The sequence below is a fragment of the Medicago truncatula genome, chromosome 3, assembly GCF_003473485.1.
Source record: "Medicago truncatula cultivar Jemalong A17 chromosome 3, MtrunA17r5.0-ANR, whole genome shotgun sequence".
Classification (NCBI taxonomy): domain Eukaryota; kingdom Viridiplantae; phylum Streptophyta; class Magnoliopsida; order Fabales; family Fabaceae; genus Medicago; species Medicago truncatula.
In genome coordinates this window covers 50,111,039-50,123,570 of record NC_053044.1, presented here as the reverse complement: position 1 = coordinate 50,123,570, position 12,532 = coordinate 50,111,039, and the positions used below count along the sequence as shown (strand labels likewise).

The following is a 12,532-nucleotide window of genomic DNA, read 5'->3' as shown; positions in this document are numbered from 1 at the left end:
GTAAAAGATGGTGGCTGCCTGGTTAGACTTGAGCTACAACCCTCACAAGTTACTAATTAAGACAAAACGGGAGGTTCACGCTAAACTAAAGCAATAAGTCAAAAGTTTTAGATAAATTAAAGCCTTTCGACCTGTAAATATAGGTCATTTGAATTTTCATCCCTGAAGTTACTAATTCTTCCATTTTGTCATTGCAAATATTAATCATTTAAAAAATGGTCATAATTACATCTGATTAGTAACTTCAGGGATGAAAATTCAAATGACATATATTTGAGGGACGAAAGATCTATTTAAACCAACCACCTTGCCCAATCATCACTTGCTACATGAGCACCACATCGCTAATGACAACCCACCTCAGAAAAAAAAAAAAAAAAACTAATTAGGACCAAAAGTCAAATGATTAAATTTTGCAGTGGTAGATTGGAAGGATTAGTAAATTCAAGGACGGAAATTCAAATGACCTATATTTGCAGGGACAAAAGACTTATTTAAGCCTAAATTAAATGATAATAACTTGAGAGTACTGTTGTAAAAAAAATAAATTGGAAAATACTAAAATGTGCTACAATATTTTCGTTATTATTGCACGACAGTACTAAAATGCTCCCTTTAACTTCAAATCGGTACTATTGCACGACAGTACTAAAATGCTCACTTTAACTTCTAAATGAATTCTTATGAGAAATGTTAAATTGCACCTTCTTTTTTCTCACTTATTATCCAAATCACTCACGCCTTTTTTGTTGTCTTTTCTCTTATTTGTCTTCTCATTAAGTAACTAGTAAATATTGTTTTAACATCTCCCCTTAAAAAAATGCTTTAACATCAACGGAATTCACATCATTATGGTTTAATTTCCTTTTTGAAGGTCCAACAAGTTTCATTTCATCCCAAATTAATTCATCATTAAAGGAATTATGGTGAGAATCAAAAGCTTGTTGAGTTTCATAGTTAAAAGATAAGCTATATAAAGCAAAGTTTTCTCCCAAATTCTCTCTCATAATGGAGTTGATATAGCAAAATAGCCTTGCACAGAATAATGGAGAAGTTAAATTTGAAAGGGACGAAGCACCAAAAACAAGAAAAACTTGTTGTTTGATCCAGTGATTTTCAACCTCCTCTCACACCCACAGAACAAAGAAATTTCTTCATTATCAATCGACAACCTTTAAAACAGAAAGATCTAAAATAGCTGACAAAGGAAATTAAACCATAATGATGTGAATCCCGTTGATGAGTAGATCTAAAAGTGTTAGTCAGCGACGTTGCTGTTCGTCGGTGTTCATGTTCATCGGAGTTCGTCGACGCCGTTCTGGGAAAAAAGGTTTTCATGGTTGTTCTTGTTTTTGGATCTTAGTTTATATGTTCTTGTTTTCCTGTTACTTTTTTAGATGGGATTTTCATGATAATTTTTTATTATAAATTATAATAATGAAAGAGATACTAGAGATAAAATAAAAATTGTATTTTGGAAATGACCAAGTGGAGAGGAAATTATATGAAGAATTGAGAAGAAGAAGAAGAAGACCGGAAAAGAAGAGACATGGGAGAATTGAGAGTAATCTCATACATCAGTCACTATTATAAGATTTTTAACAAGGGCCATTGATTTTGATCTAATGGTTGATAAAAGACCCTCTCACCCTCACATTTGAAATGCCCTCTCTCTCTCTCTCTATGGGTGTGTTTGGTAAAAAAAAGCTATAAGCTAGTTGATAAGCTAGCTGATGGCTGAAAAGCTAGCTTATAGCTGATGGCTAATAGCTGAAAAGTTAGCTGATTAAAATTAAAAGTGTTTGGTAAAATTAGCTGTTGAAGTGACTATAAATATAAAATGACATAAAAGGACATGCTTGTTTAATTTTTTTTAATATCATATATATAATTTTTATTACTTAACACGTTTATTTTTAAATATTTAAATATATTTCAAATTATTTTCATTTCCAAAATAATAAATGTATTTATGAATTCAATCGAATTTTTTTATTTAACAATTTTTATTTTATTTTTATGAATTTTATTTAACTAAACTTGCTTCACTATTATAAATTTTATATAAAATTATATATTATATGAATTATGAGCAAAGTAAAAAAAAACAAAAAAGTGGACAAGAAAATTTAAAAAGCCATACATGGTAAATGTAGTTAGTTTAAGAAGATAGTGGGTACTTTTTTTTTTATTATAATAAAATAAAATAAAATTAAGAAAAGGTTAAAATGGGAAGAAAGTATAAAAAGCTACAAGCTATAAGCTAAAAAGCTACTTGGATTAGCTTCTTAAAAAACGCTATAAGCTAGTGTGAAAAGCTTTTTACCAAACACATCTTATTTTATCAAAACAAGCTTATAAGTTAGTCCAACAAGCTATAAGCTAGCTTTTTTATGTTACCAAACACAGCCTATATATATATATCATTGATGTTGTTTGTAGATAACTTGATCATGAGATTGAGTTAGTGGGATAATAGAGGTTTTTTTTTTTTTTTTTGTGTGAGTGATGAGAGTTAGTTAGAGGGGATATATAAGTTATTTTTTCTATTTTTTAATTTAAATTTCTATTTTCTTAATTTAATGATTATAATTATAAATGATATATTGTTATATTATTACTATAAATAAATGATGATTTATAATTTTGCAAGTCCATAAACTTACCGGTGGAACATTATATATTCAGACATTTTCTTTTTGAGGGACTTTATATATTTAGACATGTTTATACACAAGCACGATATTAATTTGATTTAAAAAAATGTAAACAGACAACCATGCTATTTGACCCCTTCACTCGCCATGTATATCTCTAGCTTTGAAATTTGAAACAGAATATGAACATTATTTGGATCTATTGTCTATTTTTCTTTATGGAGATCTTAGATGGAAACCAAGGTAAGCTCTGGTGATCTTCTTTTGTTATTGTTATTACATGCACATTTATAACTGCTTATATTTAATTATGTGATTTGAGACTAACATTGGCAAAATTTTATGGATTACAGGATTCACTAGATATAAAATCTACAAAGAAATTTCCATTAACATTGAGGTTGGTAGTTTTAGCTATTGCGGTGGTTTGTGGAATATACATTTGCTCAATTTGTTTTGAGCTAAAAGGTGTAAGGACATATTCAAAGTTCTTAGGTGTTAGTGTCTTCACGCAACCATGCCCTCATCCTTCCAATGTCCAAGAATGGGAAATTCCCTACTTACATTATCCAGAACCCAAAACCTATAGTAGGTATAATTCTAATCATATTATCATGGTTTTTTTATATATAAATGATTAATTACATATGAATATACTGCTAAACTTTTTGGATGATAAAATCAATCCTCGCATACAATGATTTTATCAAATAGTTGTTTATTCCTTCAAAATCAAATAGTTGTTTATGTTGGTTGATTTTTTTTTTAATAAATAAGGTTGATGAATTTGCAGAGAGGAGTGTAGTTGCAATCCTGTACGATATTTTTGCATTGTGTCAATGCAAAGATCTGGGAGTGGTTGGTTTGAAACATTTTTGAATAGTCATATTAACGTAAGCTCAAATGGAGAAATATTTTCAGTTGAGAAAAGAAGGGAAAATGTTTCTTTAATTTTGAAGACTATAAATGAAGTGTATAATCTTGATTGGTTCACTAGTGCTTCCAAGAATGAGTGCTCTGCTGCTATTGGCTACAAGTGGATGCTTAATCAGGTAGGTAGAGTATCCTAACACCTCAATTTACGAATGTATCGTAGAAGTTCTTAAGTAAGGGTGTGTTTATTTTTTAAGTAGTATTTGATTTTATTGAATTGAGTTGTGCTATTACCAAACATATGGTTAATTGAATTGCATCATTTTACGATAAAATTTCTCTAACTATTGTCATATTTTTCAATAAATTAAGGGTTTGATGGATCATCATAAAGAAATAGTTGAATATTTGGAGCAAAAACAAGTTTCTACAATATTCTTGTTCAGAAGAAATTTACTCCGTAGAATGGTATCTGTACTAGCCAACTCCTATGACAAAGATGTCAAGCTATTGAATGGAACACACAAGTCTCATGTGCACTCTACAATGGAGGTCACTGATTTTTTCACTCTTTCTTGCTATAATCTTTTTTGGTTTTAAATCTGATCCTGTTATGCTTCTGCAGGCTACAATTCTTGCAAAGTATAAGCCAAAAATCAATGTCACGTTATTGATACCAGAACTAAAGAAAACAAATGAGACAATTGCAAAAGCCATATCATATTTTAAAAGCATTCGACACATTGTTCTTTACTACGAGGATCTTGTTAACAACCGCACGGTAAGACTTTGTGCATGCTTAGATTCATAGTAAAATTGACACACCATAATTCTACAACCTTTTGTGCTTGCTTAGACTTTCTATATATGTTTCTGAATGTTTCATGATACAGAAATTGAAGGATGTTCAAGAATTTTTGAAGGTGCCATATAGAGAACTAGAGAGTCGACAAGTCAAGATACATACTGCTCCATTGTCAATGCAAATTGAAAATTGGGACGAAGTTCAGAAAACATTGACTGGGACGTCGTATGAGAGTTTTCTCTACAAAGATTAATCAAGATCAAATGTAGCAGACTTTGTCATAAGATCATTAGAGCAACATCAATAGACTAATACTCTCATTAATCCTTAAATATTGCGTTTTGAAACAACTCCTTTGTACATATGAAAATTTATTTTATGTTTAGGTATTTTTTCGAACGGTGATTGTAGATATTTTGGTCAATATTTTGATTTGTTAAAAAAAAAAAAAAAAAGATATTTTTGATCAATATTGCATTCGCAATAGGTCATATCATATGACATACACATCATAGATGAAAAATGGAAAATTATTTGGCAAATTACAGTTACTTGCTGAAGAAATGATTTTTTTTTAGTGAAAAATATTATTAACTAATTTGTTATATTATTGATCGGATTTGAATTCAGAACCTCCTAATTTTTTTCTCTTATCTCAAACCAATTAAACTGCCAAGTGTCATTTAGACATTTGTTAAAAAGTTTAAAAGGGAAATTTTATCTTTGAAATGTTGCATTCAACACCTTGAAACCTTAGAAATTTTTATTTTCTACCTAAAACTAATCACTTACTTAGCATGACTCACTTAATAATACTTTGGAGGAGAAACTTTCACAATGTGATTAATTAAAGTTCAAATTTCAGGTAGGAGGTCTTCATTAAAGTTCAAATTTCAGGTAGGAGGTCTTCATATTTAGTTTTTGACAATGCCTTGGATATCATCACCTCATGAAGATTATTTGTAAAAAACAAAAAAATAACATTTACACACTACTATTGGTGTATAAAAAATTTGCATGCACATTTCAGATAATTCTATGGTCTACAAGTGGAATAAGTTTTATTTTCTAAAAAAATGTGAGATAAGTTTTGCACCATAAATTCGTGCATTTAACAGGTGGTGGCAGAGCAAAACGGTCATTCCTTTAGTTTATTTGGCTATTTTGCGTTTGGGTCTTATGGAATGAGCGCAATAATAGATTTTTCAATAATGTTGTAACCCCTGTTTCAGGTTGTTAGATAAAGTGAAATATATGTCTTTAGCCTGGATGAAAGCCAAGAAGGCTGCCTTTAGGTTTGGCACCGATAGGTGGTGTTCGAGCTCGTTTCAATGCTTGGGCATCACATAATGGTTTGTTTGATGGTTGTGTAATTGAAACTATGTTCCTTTAGTAATTCTTTTGGCACATCTTGTGCTAGAGGAGTTACTTTTTGTGGTTAATATATATTCTATTTTTGCTTGTTCAAAAAAAAAATGTTTTGCACCATACATAAGGATGTTTACACAATTAGATCACTGAGTCTCGGCATTAATTAAATAAAATGAAGATAGAGTCCATTCCAATTACATTTTACGATACACACATACGAAGGAGGAAGTGTGAGACTCAAAATAGATAAAAAAAGATTGATTCATATTTTCAATGTCTTAATTCATGTGGTGTCCGATCTCTTAGTAGCACTAAATTATTAGCTCCTTGTTGCTCTACACACTCTTTTAATATATCCTATTTTGATTTGTTAAAAAATACATATAACGTAGTAAAAATATAGATTAAATGAAACTAATAATTTTATTATTAAAACTTAAAAACCAACAAATAATAGATTTATACTACTTAGAGTATATGCATACGATTAATTAGTTTTGAAAAATTAATCTGAAATCCAATAAGAGAAGTATTCAATATTTTTAATCGTTTGCTGTTTTAATTTAAATCGTTGTTAGAATAAAATTAGTGCAGTATCCAAAACTTCGCTAAAAAGGAAAATTCGTGGCACATAGCCACACTTACTCCAAATTGCAATTTATTTCATTGAATTTGATTTACAAGTTTTTTTAAAAGGAGAAACTTATGTACAATTCTTTAGGTGCTTTTCGTATGATTTTTAATAAAAAATATCATAATTTCCTCAAATTCATAATTTTCTCAAAGTTTGTTATATTAAAAAAATATGTATTTTTAGTTAAGAACTATACGAAAAATACCTAAGAAATTGTACCTAAATTTTCTCCTTTTTAAAATACTTCTTTGAATTTTTTTTTAAAAAATACTTAAAAACTTATGTTTCTCTCTTTGACTCAAAAAAAAAAAAAACTTATGTTTCTCTCTGTTATTTTTATTAAATGTTCTCTCTGTGCTAAGGTAAAGCTTTGAAGTTTCATAAAGATTGAATTAAAATTGTCTCTTCAAGGTGGGGAATTTTTAACTACCTAATGGTGAAATGTTACGGGTATCAATAAAGACACTATGGATATTTAATAGTTAGATAAAATAGACACTAGTTGGATTATTATTTTTTTGGTAGTGACTAGTTAGATTATTATTTATTTTTTTGACAAACTAGTTAGATTATTATGATAAACTATAATTTAGACATAACTTAAAAAAAATATGTTTATCTTAATATGAATTATCATTTTAATTTTCAATGCAATATTGATTATATATTTTAATTGTATCCTTTAATTATCATTTTAATCTTGATTGTTTCTCAACGATAACCTTGGTGGAGCATACATGAAACATGTGCCTTATTATGTTCATGTTAAGATAGAGACAAGATATGATATAGAGTTGTATAAAGACATAATATGATATGAAATGATAAACATTAATTCTATCATGTGTCTGATGAGCACGAGATAACAAATAAGATATTTCCTTCCTTCAAAAAAAAAAAAAGATATCTTTATTTTATTATAATTAAATGAGAAAATTATTCTCGTAATTAATTAAATATTTTAAAAATGACATGTAATTAATTATAAATAAATAAGTAAGGAATGACAATATTTTAAAAATGGTATTATATCATGGTAATAAATATGGAATGAATTTATAATCATGTCATTATAGTTTCTAACCTAGCTTATACTCAGGATAAAAATTAAAAAGGCAAGTTATAATAGGATATAAAAATAGTTTATATATCCTATCTGTTTGGTGCATCAAATATGAGATTTAAACATGATATGATAAATGTATCATATATTGTCTCCTTATCCCGACCATCTAACGACCCCTTAATTCCTATTATTGAGCTCTAACCTAGTTTGGAGCACATAGTTTATTACATTCATAATATTTTTAATTTGTTTCTTGCCCTTCTACCTAATTATCCGAAACTAAACCATTAAGAAAATATCTTGATGACAAATTTGGCAGGTACACTTGGGTCATTTTACATTATTTTTGGTATTTTTTTTTTATCTTGGTTTGAATGCAAATGGGTCAACGTCACTTGAGTTGATACGGTGATGTTGGATTGAGATTTGAAGTTGATATTTGGGTTGGGATGCACGTGGGTCAACACCATTTAGGATGGTCTAGTGGTGTTGAATTGAGATCTTGGAGTATGCTATCTCAAGATCTTTCAAGTTCTATTTTACCAAATATTAATTTTGATGAGCTAATTTACCTTATTTAAAAGAAAAAAAAAAGTATATATTTTCAACTTAGAATACACATAATTACTATGATTTAAGTGAAAATATTATCATCTCTATTTTACATTTTCTTTTGACAAAATCACTATTTAATTTATAAGGGAGATTTGGTAACTGTATAATAATTTATTTGTTTCTAGCAATAATTATAATTAATTATCCACTACAATAAAACTATGTGAAATGGCATATTGAGAGGGCAAGGGAGAGAAGTCTATATAGTAAAAAAAAATTAGTTAAGGGTAAAAAAAAAGGTTTAGGTTAGTGGTTACGTAGCAAGACACACAAAGAAGGTAAAAAAAGAGCAGAAAAAATCCACAAAGAAGTGAGTGAATGAAAGGAAAGAAAGAAAGAGGTGGCGGCGGATTCAGAGAAAGATATACGAACCAAGTACTACTACACTACTAGTACTTAAATAGTGCAATGCATATCCCTTATTACACATCTAACGGCTCAAATCTAATCTCACCATTTAATCCAACGGTAGATACGCCCAACCTCGTTCACCAATAATCCTCTTATACCCTCGCTCGCCGCAACCTCTTTCTCTTACACTCTCATCAAATCCACAGATTCTATTCTAATTCTATTCATTTCAATTCTCTAACGCAACCAAAACGAGGGGGGTGTAATTAGTAACTATTGATTGTTTAAACTCGTCGTGAAGATGCAATCAACTAACGGTTCTGATTCGAAACCAACGGAACAGAGTAGTAACAACAGGCCGCAACAGAAAACTCCGCCGCCACCTTCACCGCATTCACTTACATTTCCACCACCGCAGCAGTGGGTTCCGATGCAATATCCACCGGCGGCAATGGTAATGCCGCATCATATGTTACCGCCTCAACATTATCCGCCGCCACCGCACCATTACATGGCTTATCATCATTATCTTCACCACGTGCCTCACGTGCATCATGGATCTAGTGCTGCTGATAATAAAACTCTCTGGGTCGGTGATTTGCACCATTGGATGGATGAAAATTATCTCCACCGTTGTTTCGCTTCCACCGGCGAGGTTTTCCCTTTTTCTTTCTTTCTTTCTTTCTTTCTTTCACTTGATTTTATTTATCAACATTAAATCGTTTTTTTTTTTGTTTTGTTACTTCTATGTTTTCTGATTGTAAGTTATTATGGAAAATGGATAATACAGTTTGTCGTTTCTACTTAAGATTCGGTTATGCTTCATTTGGGTTTTGTGTCTTTTTGTTTGTTTGGGTTTTTTTTGTTATGAAGTTAATTTTTTGGGTTTTGAGTTATCCCCCAGAAAAAAGGATTTTTTTTTTTTACTAATTGTGTATGTAATTATAGTACAATTGAAAAGAAATTAAAGGCATGTGTATTAATAGTTTTTTGGATTAAAGAGAAGATTGAAATGTTTGCACTTCTGACATGGGTTTAAGGTGCAGTTTTTGCAGATGGCTAGATTTAACCAAAAAAGTGACATTATTGCAATGTTTTTTTTTTGTCACTTTTGTTTGGTGAAAAAATAATATGAATTTTGAAAGCTTAGTGCGGTGTATTGGAATGGGATTTTAATGCATTTTAAAAGAGTTTTTAAGCATGTATTTGAAACTGGGTTTGCAAGCCATTTTTCGCATCCTGAGATATTTTCACCGTGAAAATACAAAACTAAAGCTTCTGGGTTGACGTAGTAACCGGTTTCTTATGGTGATTTCTCAAAATGTGCCGCTGTTCCAAACACATGCTGATGATAGAAAAAAGTTTCCAAACACATGTTTACGATAAAAAAGTCTTATGATATTCAATCAAGATTATTATTTAATCCAAATAAATGTTGTGGTATTTAATTAGGAGAATCGACTTTCCTCATTTTGGTAGTAGAAATGGTGGTTGAGATTCTCATTTGGTTTGAGATGGATAAACTTTTGTATCTAATTTTTTGTTTTTTTTAACAGCAACTTTTGTATCTAATTGACATGCATTTTTGCAGATTTTCTCCATTAAGGTTATTCGCAATAAGCAGACTTGTCAAACAGAGGGGTATGGATTTGTGGAATTCACTTCACATGGGACAGCTGAGAAAGTCTTGCAGACTTATGCTGGGATGTTGATGCCTAACACAGAGCAACCTTTTCGCCTTAACTGGGCGACATTTAGCACAGGAGATCACAAACGTTCAGATAATGTCCCTGATCTTTCTATTTTTGTAGGAGATTTAGCTGCAGATGTTACAGATACCATGTTACTTGAAACTTTTTCTGATAAATACCCTTCAGTTAAAGCTGCTAAAGTTGTTTTTGATGCCAATACCGGACGTTCAAAGGGTTATGGTTTCGTCAGGTTTGGAGATGATGGTGAAAGGTCTAAAGCTTTGAATGAAATGAATGGTGTTTTCTGTTCTAGCAGGGCAATGCGAATTGGTGCTGCAACTCCTAGGAAATCCTCTGGCTATCAACAAGGTAGGGCAACTTATATAGCGTCTCATATCTGAAATTTCACTCTTCATGTAGAAGAAAAAAAATGTGGTATACATTCAATTCGGAGACAAACACTTTTAGACATTTTTTTATGCTCAAATTGTATTTGTTCTGCTTTGTATTTTTGTCGAGTAACTTAAGGAATTGCATTTTTACTGCTCATATAAATGTATGCTTTGTTTTATGGTATAATTGGCGATATCAATTTTGTTAAGAAAATGTTATTTGTTTCTAATTAGCAGGCAAGTAGTAAATTCATAGAATTTCCTGAATCCATTCACTTGTTTATTTCTCCTCTTTCAGTTTTCAATCTCGTGTAGGTATTTTTTTTTTTAATGTCTCTCCATTTTAACATTTGCATATGCTTTTCACCTGAAAACTGCATGAAAAGTCTGGAACATCTCTAGTAGTTGGGTATTGATTTAGTTTGTTTCTTTATACAGGAGGCCAGTCAAACGGCACACCCAGCCAATCTGACACTGATTCTACAAATACAACTGTTAGTTTTTCAGCTTTTTATTAATTTTTTTTTAGAGAAGTTAATCTGTCACTAATTTTGTAAGGATGCATTATAGATATTTGTTGGAGGACTTGACCCTAGTGCTACCGCTGAAGATCTTAGACAACCATTCTCCCAGTATGGTGAGATAGTCTCTGTTAAGATACCTGTTGGAAAAGGATGTGGTTTTGTACAATTTGCAAACAGGTAAAATTTATATCCAATTTTTAAGCTATGCATTTATTATGAGATAACAAGGTTTTTACTACACGTGTTCACTAATTAATCATTCTAAACAACCTATCTGCAGAAATAATGCTGAAGAAGCATTGCAGAAGCTAAATGGTACAACAGTTGGCAAGCAAACAGTTCGTCTTTCTTGGGGCCGCAATCCGGCAAATAAGCAGGTAATTGTTCTCTACCTCATACTTAGGCCCATACATCTGTGTGGCCATCCTACGAGGTCTCTATTGATCTATAGGGGCAAGTGTAATTTAACGACTAAATAACTCACCTAGTAATACCATGAACTTCATGTAGGTTTTAGGAGAAACAAAAGGTCTATTTGTTCTCAGCTGCTAAATTTAATGAAGTGTAGTTTAATGCAATCATGATATGATTTTTTTTGCTTAATATGAATCAATCAAATTTTGTTCCATGATTATTTTGTTCATTAATGAATTTTCACATACAAATGAAGACTCTAAGAATAACTATTGATGAATATAGCTCATTGAATACCAGATTGTCTCCATTCTGTCTATCATTCATTGCATCTTGCAATTGTTCTATCTCAATTGACACATCTCTTTGCCTAGCAGTTTAGATCTGAATTCGGCAGTCCCTGGAATGGGCCAGCATATTATGGGGGACCTGCTTATGATGGTTATGGATATGCTATGCCGCATCCTTATGACCAGAGCATGTATGCTGCTGCTTATCCCATGTATGGAGGACACCAACAACAAGTAAGCTAAATGAAAGTGCAGTGCAGAAGTAATACTCACAACAGCATCATGTTTGAATGAGAAAAATTAACTTTTCTCCCTAGTAGCTTGCTCGATATGTTGGTTGTATTCTGAAGAATCCCTCCTAATTGTGGAGTGGAGTTGAATTTTGATAACCTAAGTAGCACGGTAGGAATTCAATTATTAATCATTTGTTTAGACTCGTAGGAGTAATGAGGAACTTAAACTTGTTGATTGGAATAATTACCTATAAGTATGCCTGCACTAGCTATTGCCTGCCATTGAGCTGTCCTTGTCTCTTCACATTTCTTATATGCCATGCCGATATTTTAATTTTGATTTGAATCTAAAAAATTTAGATTTGTGGAGGCACACCCCATCCAAGGTCATGGAGAACCACCAATTTTATCGAGGCTTTACAATAGAATTTATATATAATAACCTACCAATTGTAGAATTCCATAATAGAATCCCAGTCACATTTGGTCTGAGTGGAAGGTTTAACCATATGTGACAACCATAATTTGTGATGATATTTTAATTGCATGCAATCCAAAGGTTGTTCTCCTTCCTCTACTTTGTTTATGCTTGAAACCTCATTCACTTTGATGATCT

At 31.1% G+C, this 12,532-nt stretch overlaps 2 protein-coding genes across 2 annotated transcripts; both read left to right on the top strand.

Moving 5' to 3' along the window:
* Window positions 1-2,888: 2,888 nt before the first annotated feature.
* On the top strand, window positions 2,889-4,772 carry LOC11432298 (uncharacterized). The gene is made up of 6 exons (XM_039832105.1): window positions 2,889-2,900; window positions 3,011-3,249; window positions 3,451-3,709; window positions 3,903-4,082; window positions 4,156-4,311; window positions 4,424-4,772. The coding sequence occupies exons 1-6, from the start codon at window positions 2,889-2,891 to the stop codon at window positions 4,586-4,588; spliced, it is 1,011 nt and encodes a 336-aa protein (XP_039688039.1). The 3' UTR covers window positions 4,589-4,772.
* A 3,585-nt stretch (window positions 4,773-8,357) lies between these two features.
* Window positions 8,358-12,202, top strand: LOC11432878 (polyadenylate-binding protein RBP47C). The gene is made up of 6 exons (XM_003602961.4): window positions 8,358-9,027; window positions 9,964-10,432; window positions 10,894-10,949; window positions 11,026-11,156; window positions 11,260-11,356; window positions 11,771-12,202. The coding sequence occupies exons 1-6, from the start codon at window positions 8,674-8,676 to the stop codon at window positions 11,924-11,926; spliced, it is 1,263 nt and encodes a 420-aa protein (XP_003603009.1). The 5' UTR covers window positions 8,358-8,673; the 3' UTR covers window positions 11,927-12,202.
* Window positions 12,203-12,532: the final 330 nt, after the last annotated feature.

What these genes read in the sequence shown, in the direction of transcription:
- LOC11432298 (XM_039832105.1), top strand. An exon ending in ACAAGTGGATGCTTAATCAG is followed by an intron (nt 3,710 to 3,902) that starts GTAGGTAGAGTA and finishes CAATAAATTAAG; the next exon opens with GGTTTGATGGATCATCATAA. An exon ending in ATCTTGTTAACAACCGCACG is followed by an intron (nt 4,312 to 4,423) that starts GTAAGACTTTGT and finishes TTCATGATACAG; the next exon opens with AAATTGAAGGATGTTCAAGA.
- LOC11432878 (XM_003602961.4), top strand. Translation starts at nt 8,674, where the DNA reads ATGCAATCAACTAACGGTTCTGATTCGAAACCAACGGAACAGAGTAGT. An exon ending in TTTGTACAATTTGCAAACAG is followed by an intron (nt 11,157 to 11,259) that starts GTAAAATTTATA and finishes ACCTATCTGCAG; the next exon opens with AAATAATGCTGAAGAAGCAT. An exon ending in GCAATCCGGCAAATAAGCAG is followed by an intron (nt 11,357 to 11,770) that starts GTAATTGTTCTC and finishes TTTGCCTAGCAG; the next exon opens with TTTAGATCTGAATTCGGCAG.